The following is an 11,983-nucleotide window of genomic DNA, read 5'->3' as shown; positions in this document are numbered from 1 at the left end:
TGGCTAAGTAAACTCGTGAGAAGGGGTAAATTTACTAATAGATGAACCCTTTGGCTTTGTTTAGCTAATATATTGAAGCCACTGGGGTCTTCTATTATCAGATTTATCTCTCCCTCTAGGTTAACTAACCCAAGTTTGTCACTTGACCACTTTTATGTAATACCTCTCTGGACTATTGTTTTTGTTGTTGTTTGTGACAACCAGTCTTAAAATAACACCTCCAGGAGGTTACAGTTCCATCTCTCTACCACTAGGTACTTATACTATATTGACGGGGTTAGATAGAATAACATTACTGAAAATAGATTAATACAGTTTTCTTTGACTAAAACTAGACTAAAATAATCAGGGACAATTCTGACTAAAACTAGACTAAAATGCTCAGACTTTTCGTCGACTAAAACTTGACTAGACTAAAGTAGTATGAACATGACTAAAACTAATAAAAACTAAAACGACCGCTTGACACAAAGACTAGACTAAAACTAAAAGTAAAATAGGCCGCCAAAAACAACACTACATAACACAAACTTATCTGACAGCTCTCACGTCTTCCTCTGCTCCTCCTCACTCACTCACCTACATGCAGACACACACACAGCTGTCTTCCTCACACTCACCCCGGCCCTCAGTTTCTCATTCAACCCTACCCTATCTGCCCGTAACACATTCACAGTCAGTCAGAAATCACAACGTAAACATCATAACAACAACATCACTGCAGGGGCGCTACAATATTTTCAGTTTCAGTGTGTGTGTGTGTGTGTAGCCTATATACAAAACATGTCACAATAAAAACAGATTAATAAAAAACAGACATGTGTTTTTATTGTTGTGTTGTGTGTGACTGGTTCTGTGAGAGCAGTTGATATCTGTCTGTCAATCTAATATCCCCTATTTTATATTGGCTCACAGGTATGCTTTGCTGCTGTTAAAACCATTCACCAGAAAGTCAATCTTAAAGACGGGTACAGAATGGGAAATACTCATGCAGATGGATGAGCACACATTTCGCCGGCATCTTCGAGTGACCTGGGCACAATTTGATTTCCTGCTGCAGAAGCTAAAACAACACATCCAGAAGGTTCATGTTGGAGGCCGACCAGAGGTTCCTCTTCACCAGAAGCTTGCCATGTTTCTCTGGTATATCGGCAACCAAAACTCTTTTCGAGAGCTATCTGATAAATTCAATGTGTCACAATCAACAGCTCACCATGTAATTCTGGAGATTCTCTGCATACTCTGTTCCCAAACTTCCTCCTTCATCTCCTGGCCAAAAGAGTTTGAGAAAGCAACATCTGCGGCAGCGTTTGCCAGGATCTGTGGCATCAATGACATCATGGGTGCCATTGATGGGTGCCATATTAAAATCCAGAGGCCCATCATCAGAGGCGGCGACTACCTGAACCGGAAAGGTTTTTACTCTGTTCTCCTTCAGGGGATAGTAAATGAGAAAGGAAAGTTTGAGGACATTTTTGTGGGACCACCAGGGAGGGTGCACGATGCACGGATGTTGCGCTCTTCCACATTTTACAGCACTTGGGAGGAGAAGATGGGAGAATACCAGCTGTTAGGGGATAGTGCATACTGTGGGAATGCCTACCCTTTTGTGATGACACCAAAACGCGACAACGGAGCCTTGTCAGCAGAGGAAGAGGCAAGAAACCTACAGATAAGCCGGGGCAGAGTAATTGTGGAGCAGACCTTTGGCAGGATGAAGTGTCGGTGGAGAAGAGTGCGAGACCTTCAAAATACATGGCTGGACATTGTTGTCATGATAATTGCGTCAGCTTGCATCCTACACAATCTGTGTGCAGACCCCACAGATGTGTGTGAGCAGCATCCACTGGGCTGCCCGAGACGGGGTGATGAGAATGAATAGACTGCAACTAGGATGATGATGGCAACTTTGCTTTTGCTTGGAATCTGTCTGTCAATGAATAGTTTTACTGATATGTTCTCCTTTTTATCTCACAATAAGCCATCAACTTTATATGGAAAAACATTCAACATGTTGTGCATATTAAATGTTCATGCATTCACCGCATTAATGACCAGTGGAAGTTCAATTGCTGTTTCAGTTTGACAGTTTTATTTACTAAACGTAGTAAATGTAAAAGCACATATACAGTGCTTAACTTTAAACCTGGCTTTGGAAAAGCGCTTAAGTGCATACAAAAGTATAAAAATAAAGTAAAAAAAGGGGCGGCTGTGGCTCAGGAGGTAGTGCGGTCGTCCTTCAATTGGAAGATTGGTGGTTCGATTCCCGGCTCCTCCAGTCCACATGTCGATGTGTCCTTGGGCAAGACACTTAACCCCTAATTGCTCCCGTTGCTGTGCCAACGGTGTATGAATGTGTATGAATGGTTAGATTCCCCCTGATGAGCAGGTTGGCACCCTGTGTGGTAGCCCCTGCCGTCAGTGTATGAATGTGTGTGAAAGGGTAAATGACATGTATAATGTAAAGCGCTTTGAGTGGTCGCACAGACTAGAAAGGCGCTATATAAGTACAGTCCATTTACCATTCAAATAAACGTTATAAAAATATGACATATTGTGTTTCTCACATTCTCGAAACAAATTCATAACACCTCACATGAACAATAACAGAAGTTACAGTAAGCACAACACCACATTAAAACATCAATAACATGCAGTGTAAACAATTTAACATTCTCATTTTAAAGTTCTTCTTTGGTTAACTAGTTTTTCTCCAAGTAACTCTTCATCATGGCTTCGAATGACTGCTGAGAAGTTTTCATGTGACTCAGCATCTCTTCGTGTCTGCGCTGGGAGGCGGACTCGGAATCACGAAGAAATTCCAAGAGGGAATTATCCTCTGGGCGACGAGGGCGGCAAGGAAAGACTGGCTGGCCCAGAAGAAGGACTGGCAGAAGGTTGCTGGCGGTCAGTCAGAAGTGCATCAGGTCTCCTAATTTCCAAGCAATCCGAAGTTCCCACCACTGGGAACTCTATATCATGGTGCCCTCCAAGGAGTTGCTCCATCTCCTCATAGAACTGAAAGTGCAGTGCCCCCTTTCCTGTAGTACGGTTGTTATCTTTAATTTTCTTGTATGCTTCTTCAAGCAAGAGATTTAAGGACGTCAACTTGTAGTTTGGGAAACAGTGAATGATATTTTTCAACATTTTACTGACCCAGGGACTAATAATTAATCGTTTAAGTAATGAAAATAATTGAGCTCAGTTAAACTTCTTTGTTAATTTACCTTTGGTGTTGATGACACATACGGTAGCCTAATAGGCCTAATGCTATAATAGAGCAGCAACAATTAATTGCTTCATCAAAGACTAATCGATCATTACAACCTGATTAGTAAAAAAATTAATAGACAGATTAATCATTTATGACAATGATTCTTAGCTGCAGCTCTAAATGCATGAAAGAATGAATCACATTCTACAGTGAAACTTTTTTTTTTTTTTTTCAAAATCTCACTCACCAAGTGTCATAACTTCAATTTTGATGGTGAGGTGCTGGTCAAGAAAATATGATGTAGGGTCGGATGCTGACTGATACATAACACAGTTGAAAGGCTGTGTCCTCTCTGCATCCAGATAGAGGTCGGAGTTCTTGTCTGCAAATACTTAAGAGACAAAAAAATATTAAATCTAATAAAATTCCTGCAAATAATAAAAATAAATGCATTACACCTAAATATTAGCTTAAATATGGGAAAATTTGTATATTATCAGCACTGTGTGCTTTTTCGTCCCTACTACACTCACACAAACTCTTTGATTAACAGAGTGGGACTGCAAATACCACGACAAAGTAATCCTACACTTTTAGTAACACTAATACTAAATTAAACGACACATAACAGACAAAAAGTTGAGGAGAAAGTGATTATTTACCTCTCACCGTGTGCGGCGCCATTTTGCTCTGACGATTTTGCACGTATTACCGACCGACTCGGGCTGCTTGGATCCTTCCCGAGTTCCCGAGTCGGAGGTCGGATCTTTCCGAGTTCCGAGTGCAATCGAACGCAGCATACTAATGTGCCCATGCCGCAGTCAGTAAAGTAAACAACAACGATGAAGGCACTGGATGACATCGAGGCGGTACTGCTGCTGCTGTTTGCTCTGTGGCTTGTTGTCACTGAAAACGCCAAAAGACAGAGCAATAGACGTAGAAAAGAAGCGAAGCGAAAGAGACTTGAGATGGACAGAGAATTTTCTGAAATCATAAAGGAATATGAAGCAGAAGACGAGCTGCTAAGAGCGGAAAAGAAACGACGTGTGAGGGTAAGCTAACGATGAAGTTGGTAGCTTGTATGTCAGGTACTAATTTGTTACACAGTTGTTGATCGCTGCGATGTACTAAAATATGGTGTTTTTTGTGTGCGTTTTAGGCGGTCATGTCAGGGCACCGCATACCGTCGCTTTGGACGTTTGACCGATCATCCGAATGGTGGGATGTAATCGTTCCCGGTTTCACGAACGCTCAGCGGATTGAAAACATCAGGATGTCCGAAGAAACATTCAACCACCTGTGCAACAAACTGCGACCAGCTCTGGAACTGAAAAACACGAACTTCCGCAGATGTATGCCCTTAAAGAAGAGAGTGGCTGTAGCACTTTGGAAGCTTGCTACTGGCTCTGAGTACAGATCTATTGGACATCTTTTTGGAGTCAGCATCACATCTGTGTGTCGATGCGTGCAGGACTTTTGTGCTGCAGCTGAGGCGTTGTTGGTACCAGAACAAATCCGGTTTCCAACCCAGGAGAAGTTCGCCGAAATTTCAGCATATTATGAGAACAGGTGGGGCCTCCCACACTGTGTGGGAGCAATTGATGGATCTCACATACCGATCATAGCGCCACAAGACTACCATTGCGATTATTTTAATCGTAAAGGCTGGCACTCAATCATCCTGCAAGGTGTTATTGATGGAAAGGGCCTGTTCTGGAATGTCTTTGCTGGAATGGCTGGGAGCCTGCATGATGCCAGGGTTCTGAGATTGTCCACACTGTGGGAGTTTGCCACCCGGGGGAACCACTTTCCAGCTCACACCAGGAACATTGGAGGGGTTAGTGTGGGCTACTACCTCTTGGGAGACTCGGCGTATCCCTTGCAGAATTGGCTGCTTAAGCCTTTCCAGGACACCGGGCGTCTCACTGCAGAACAGCAGACATTCAACAGAAAGTTCAGCAGAGGACGCGTGGTTGTTGAAAATGCTTTTGGCAGACTGAAGGGACGGTGGCGTTGTCTTCTGAAAAGAAATGACTGTGATCTCCCGCTGGTGAAGTCAATGGTGGTGACTTGCTGTGCTCTTCATAACCTCTGTGAAACTCATGGTGAGAGATATGAGGAAGAATGGGATGCAGTTGCAGCAACAGCAGTTGAGCCAGGGATGGCAGTGGCACAGGAGGTTGAAGAGGAGGGAAGAGATGTGCGTGATGGTTTGATGCGTTACTTGATGTCAGATAGGTAATTGTTAATGTGGAGAATAAACCACACCATGTATAAGTAGCCACATTGTTTATATTGCTTTTGATTGTTGTCTGTACTTTATACTTTGTAAATAAAACGCCTTCATATAGATTTTTTTCTGCCTCTTTTCTGAGCCCACCTGCAGTATCTGTCCAGTATCTGGACACAATAATACTAGTAGTAGTAATAATAGATAATGGTATAAAATAACCCAATTATTAATTAACATTAAGGATGTTGCCCACCTGCAGTACATCTGGACACAATAGTGCTATTGATGGGTGTATCAATGTGTGAGTGCAGCCATTTCATAGATATTGGTTACTTGTGAAATAGATGGAGACATGTCACAATGTAGTCAGACCCATGCTTGTGTAACGTAGTTATGACAAAGTCATATTGTTTAGTAAAGAGTACAAGTCATATGGTTTAGTAAAAGCTCTTTAATAAAAAAAACACATGTGTGACAAAGTAGACAAAACAGAAGACAGAAGTAGTGCAAACTATATACAAGGGTGAAAAGAAAGTAGAAAGAAGTAGTGCAAACTATATACAAGGGTGAAAACTATATACAAATGCATTGAGCATGTAGTGCAAAGTCAGTGCGCAGTAGTGCGGTGTCTGGGCAGTAGTGCGATGTCAGTGGGCTCCAGTCAGTCCAGGGGTGGTGGAGCTGGGTTCCTCCCTGCGATTGCCTGCGCAATCTGACCCAGCACTCCAAGCAGGGCTTGATTGAAGGCAGCGGTCTGAGCCCCCTCTTCCCTCCTAGTAGCCCTCTCCTGCTCCATCATCGCGTTGAAGTGGCGTTCACGCTGCTCCAACGTCCTCTCACGCTGGTCCAGCATCCTGTCCTGGTAGCGCTCATCTGCCGCCATCATGTCACGCAGGACACCAGTGTTTTCCTGGAAGAGGCTTCTTTTCCTCTTGCCTAAATAACAAATGAAGGAAAGTGTAAATGGGAGGTAGTTGACCAAAGTTATGGGGAAAAACATTGCAGAAAAACGTTTGAACGTTAAAAGCTACATGGTGACATTTGGCAATTCTTACCAGGGCGTGGGGTGCTTATTGCAGCAGGTGCCAACAACGGTGTTGGTTCAGGGGTTGATGGTCTCGGTACCAGTGCTTGTTGATCTGGTTCCGATTCCAGCGGCATTGGGGAGTCTTCAAAGAGGGAACACTCCTCGCTTGCACAAACCGAGTCTTGAGGGGGAAAAAAGAAAGTGTGAACATACAAAACTCATGCATTTAAACACACAATAACAGCATTAGGTTAAGTGAGATGCACATTCGTCATTGACACCGTGCTTAAAAACAATAGACTACGAAGTTAGCGTTAGCCTACAAAGCAGTAACGTTAGCTTAAAAGATGGTGTTGTTTGCTACCTCACATAAAAACTATGATACATACGGAACTTTTACACAAGTTCACGACTGGACATGTAACTTTTAAGACATAAACCATGTATTTGTTAACATGTAAGCTGTGGAACAAGGCAAGGGGATAAGCAACACTTACCATTATCTATAGCCGCTAGCAAAGACGTCGCCGTGTCCAAGCCACTCTCCTTCCCCTGGTTCGCCGGACGGTGGCCGTAAATGCCGTCCATTTGGTCGAACCACTTCCACCTCTTGCGGTTCACCCCACTCCGGCTGTTGTGGTCCTTCACCTGCCGGTAGTCACTCTTCAACTTTTTCAGCTTGTCGCGGCACTGCTGAAAACTTCTGTGGAAGCCCTGGGCGGCCATCAGCTGGGCGACCTCCTGGAACACCTTTTCGTTCCGCGTTGCTCCATCCAGCTCCTTCTGGATGCGGTCCTCGGCCACCACGCACAGAAAGGTCTGCACTTCTGTCACCGACCACGATGTTGATCTCCTTGTTGTTCCTTCCATCTTCTAAAAATCGTTCTTGCTGTGTTTGTGCTTTCGTCGCATGTATGACGACATCTCCTTCGACCAATCAGTGGACAGCGCCGTTCACGTGACAATTTAGTATCAGTTCGGCTCGGTTAGTACCACCTCTGAAACAGGTACGAAAAATCGTAACGGTTCCCAGGTCCGGCCCCCAGTGGAAAAGGGCACAAAGCGGGTAGAGTCGTACCGTACTGTACCGTACCGTTACTAAATCGTGCAGTGGAAAAGGGCCATTAGAGTGCTAATTTCTTTATTTATAGCACTAAAGTGCAACAGTAGCCAACAGCAACAGAAGCAAAGGCACTTAAAAAACAGTACAAGTAATACATTCTGGGGTCTATATAGATGATGAACAATAGAACATTTGACATCTATATTATGTAATTAAAATGGAGATTATCCATATGTGAGCAGCAGCGTCTGAATGTCTTTCATCAGCTTCTTCGCATCATTTGGAGGGAGGTCCTGAAGAAAACTGTTCAGATAACCAGTAAATGTGCTATACACACTTTTACCCTCACGCCGCAACTCCTCCAGTCTCTCTAGCAATGCTGTATCGACTGGATCCAGCTCGGCAGTTCTCCTCCTCCTCTTTGAGGCACCAGGCTGGGGGCTCTGAGAAGGGCCGGGGGGGGGGGGGGGGGGGGGGGTTCTCACATCAATTGGTGGTGGTGGCGGTGACGACGAGGACCCATGCGCTGCCGACAGTGCAACACCTTCCTCCTCCACCTCCTCCACCATCATCATCTCCTCCTCATCTTGAGTCTATAGAAGTACAAAATATATCATTAACTCTATATCATTATCTCTCTCCAACACAAAATTCATTGTTTATACTATATTTTCATGAATGAGACATGGTTTACAAAAACTGAAATATATTTGGGTCGATTTGGTAGGGGAGTCAAGTTTTACCATATTTAACCACTTATGCATAGGTAGACCCAGTACCTGTCTCATATGCCCACTCATATTTCATGCTATATTGATCTAATTTTGCACCCAGCTTCACAAGACCTGGTGCTAGGGCTCAGTTGTGTTTCTAGGTCACTTTATATGACTTGAGGGCTGATATGTGGTCAGATCAGAGGTTCAGAGGAAGAAAAAACTATATTCTAGCCTCTGTGGCCCTGTGTCAGTACATCACACAGTTATTCTGATGGTCTCTGCTGACACCTCTGTGTCACAGCTTTCCAAAGAGGTCAGACATTTGATTATAGGCCAAAGTATGTAGGAGCAATGCCCTCCTAAGTAGATGATGTGCAATGTCAGGCAAAAAGCTATAGATATAAAGTAGATATAAAAGCAGATATAAAAGAGACTTACATTAAAGTTTGTCGAGGTGTTTTGGTGGTTGACGTGAACTCTCAGCCACGCCAAGCGCTGCAAGATTGGATGATCTGCCCCCCAGGCACCATCCCCGCTTCTTTTGGCCATCGCTTTATTATGGTAGCGCACAAAGCGATCTCTGGCCAGATTCCACTTCATTCGTACTGTTTTGACTGGTAAATTGAGGGAGTGCGCAATCTCCTCCCAGCTGTTTTGACAGCGCTGCTTGTCTCGATTGCATATCTGTTCTTCTAAATTTAGCGCCATTTTTAAATGTCCAAATGTCTCTCTTCTTCGTCGATTTTCGCGAATGGTTGGAACTTGACTCTATACTGCCGCCGCGATTTCCGGTGGTATTGCTCCGTTTCGCCCGGAGCACTACGGATTGCTAAGCTCTCTGGCTACGGACCTACTGACGGACGAAACCACCTCCGGGACCGAACGAAAGCGCCCGTATCCGGCTTCACCGTAGGGTGTGAATCGGCCTTTAGGCTGTGACAGTTCTAGACAGTTTTAGCTGCTCTGTATGTCACTGTCCAATCAGTGCAGGGCAGTGCTCCATGAAGTACCCCTTTTGGGTGACTTTAGTCACTCTCAGTCGTTACAATGCATTCTCTATGTGTTCCGGGAGGGCTCGCCCTAACGTGCTTTTGTCATACGTAACGCGAGCATAGCCTGCATAGCCACAGTAGTCACATTCAAGGTCAGTATGGCAAATGTACGGAGCAACTCGATCATTTCACTGAAAGAAGTCGCTTTCAGCCGACGTAGTAACGAAGATAAATTGGCAACGAAACAATTAGGACCTCCCAGACCAAATTTAAACATAAAACAAGTTTCTACCAAGGAAGGGAAAACATATAACGGGATTTTCATGGAGCTGGTATGAGCGGAAACCCTGGCTAGCAGGCTGTGAACGCTTTATTCTGCTACACTTGCACACTGTTTCACCCTGATCGCAGCACGGCAGACACAACTGCATGGACAACTACAGGAGTCACCGACATGCATCATCTGTCTGAAAAGGTGAAGAAACAGGAGTCCTCTAAGACCCACATGGACAGTTATCTGAGGTTTTCTGCATTTGGGCGGGTTAACATCTCAACGCAGCTGGATGAGAGCTACAGGCTAGCGGTACGTCGTCACAACGATGAGGTGAGCAAGAACCGACACATCCTAGCCCGCCTCTTCGACTGTGTCAATTTTGTGAGTGTTTGAGTTATCTTTGTGAGGCAAAGATGAAAGTGAGGGCTCCAACAACCCAGGCGTTTTTCGTGGCTTGGTTGACTTGGTGGCATCGCTGGATGAGGCGTTTGAGGAGCACCTGAAAACTGCCACAGTTTTCAAGGGCACATCAAAGACTGTGCAGAATGAGCTCCTGGAAAGCATGCTAGCGGTAATCAGGGGGCATATCACGGAGGAGGTAATGCGGATGAGACCACCGACGTGTCAACACAGTGTGTTGAGATACATCGACATTGAGTTTCTGCCTGTTATGGATGCAACATCTGAGTTGATTGCTAGCGTACTTCTGGACAGACTGAACATCAATCAACAATCTTTTTTTCCGAAGGTGACAGAGAGCGGGCTGGTGTGCAGCAGAAGGTGCATGCCCATTTCAAAAATGCCCATTATGTGCATTGCTATGCACACCAGTTTACTCTGATCATGCAACAGGCCACTTCTCATGTCGCAGCAGTGAGAGTTTTCTTTTCCGACCTGTGCGGTATTGCCACTTTTTTTGTACCCGGTCACCAAAGCGCACAAGCATACTTTTGACCAGATTGTTCAAAGAAGGCTGCCAAGAGCTTCATCCACAAGATGGAATTTCAACAGCAGGATTGTCAACACTGTGCATGAGAACCTTGATGACCTGACGCAGTGCTTTGAATCCATGAGGACATCGGGTTCATTTGACAGCACCACAGTGAGGGAGGCATCTGGCTTCCTGAGGAGGCTGCAGGATGAGGACTTCCAGAATCAAGCAATGACAGTGAAGGTTAGGAGTCTGGAAATGTTGCTGAGGGAGTTGAGGCTGTTGAACCTGAGGTACCACCACCTCCCAGAGCTCAGGGGGAAAAAGCCAAAGAAAAGGGTGTCAAAAATGTCTGGAAAGCTAAGCTAACCAGTTTGAGGAAGACCTGCCTCCTTTTCTTGGAATAAATATGGTGTCATATGTCATATGTCAGATACCCAAGATACAGAATGTACTGGTCATCAGAGACAGGACTTTGTCTTGATTTGATATCCAATGCAATGCCAGTGAACATATTCAAGCAAATTTTGAGTTACATGCACTTTGTTGAGCAGGATCCTCTGGGTACATGTACAACTTTGAACCCTATCAAGGTCCAGCTGGGGGACAAGGTGAGATCAGTCAGCTGGGAATGGCTGGAGATGTAGTCATGTGCCTTTGTGAGGATATTCAGGACAAGAATCACAAGGTGTCTTTTGACAATATCTTTTGCACCATTCCCCTCCTTCAGGCACTAGAACACCAAGGGATCTATGGCACTGGCACGTGAAGAAGCAACAGGCTCCATGGAGCACAAGAAAAGCTGAAAAGTGAAAAGACACTCAAGCAAGAAGGAAGAGGACCTGTCTCTGTCGTTCAGTCATCCACAAGTTTATGAATAGAGCTCGAATAGAGAGGCCTACAGGGAAGTGGAGGAGCCACCATTACAACTATACCTAAACAACTACCATGTTATTACATTGTTTTTTACAGTACAAAACGCACAAGTCCATAATATCTCATTATAGAATAAACATAGAATTTATTTATTTTTTCGAATTTTGTTTTACATCCCTAAGGATGTATAAAAACACTTAGGAAAAAAATCCTGACTGGGTTTATCATAATTCATGCATGAAAGGGTTAATGTAATTTTTACATTTTCAGTTTTTGTTGATGTCAATAAGGTGATCATTTTACTTTGTTTATTACTGAGGTAATAGTGGATGATTGTGGAGTGTGAGAGTGCATTATATTGACTGGTGTTACTAATATTTTGTCCACTCCATTAACATACAAAATATTAGAGACACTTTTCAAGATAATGCAACTCATTACATCATCATCACCCACTGCAACATCAATGATAAAGATAAAGTAGAATTATCACTTTTATGGCAATGTCAGAATATGAATAAGCTTTGTAAAAGCAGAAGTTATAGCAGCTGTTGTATTGGATTGAATTTGATTGTACAGGTGTATCTAATTAAGTAGCTGGTGACGGTATATGCATAAAGTAAAGCTAGATACTATTACTAATAACTAGATAAATAT

The 11,983-nt window shown here is 43.9% G+C and overlaps 2 protein-coding genes across 2 annotated transcripts; both read left to right on the top strand.

The window, feature by feature from the left end:
* Positions 1 to 988: 988 nt before the first annotated feature.
* LOC128360748 (putative nuclease HARBI1) lies at positions 989 to 1,882 on the top strand. The gene has a single exon (XM_053321243.1). It carries the CDS (start codon positions 989 to 991, stop codon positions 1,880 to 1,882), a length of 894 nt encoding a protein of 297 aa, XP_053177218.1.
* Positions 1,883 to 4,056: 2,174 nt separating this feature from the next.
* LOC128360747 (uncharacterized) lies at positions 4,057 to 5,456 on the top strand. Its single transcript, XM_053321242.1, has 2 exons — positions 4,057 to 4,266; positions 4,374 to 5,456. Exons 1-2 carry the CDS (start codon positions 4,057 to 4,059, stop codon positions 5,454 to 5,456), a joined length of 1,293 nt encoding a protein of 430 aa, XP_053177217.1.
* The last annotated feature ends 6,527 nt before the right edge of the window (positions 5,457 to 11,983 follow it).

The sequence above is a fragment of the Scomber japonicus genome, chromosome 6, assembly GCF_027409825.1.
Source record: "Scomber japonicus isolate fScoJap1 chromosome 6, fScoJap1.pri, whole genome shotgun sequence".
In the NCBI taxonomy this organism is placed as follows: Eukaryota; Metazoa; Chordata; class Actinopteri; order Scombriformes; family Scombridae; genus Scomber; species Scomber japonicus.
Note: the sequence above shows the minus strand (reverse complement) of the source record. Positions and strands in the feature narration are given on the sequence as shown.

What these genes read in the sequence shown, in the direction of transcription:
- LOC128360747 (XM_053321242.1), top strand. Translation starts at nt 4,057, where the DNA reads ATGAAGGCACTGGATGACATCGAGGCGGTACTGCTGCTGCTGTTTGCT. An exon ending in AAAAGAAACGACGTGTGAGG is followed by an intron (nt 4,267 to 4,373) that starts GTAAGCTAACGA and finishes TGTGCGTTTTAG; the next exon opens with GCGGTCATGTCAGGGCACCG.
- LOC128360748 (XM_053321243.1), top strand. Translation starts at nt 989, where the DNA reads ATGCAGATGGATGAGCACACATTTCGCCGGCATCTTCGAGTGACCTGG.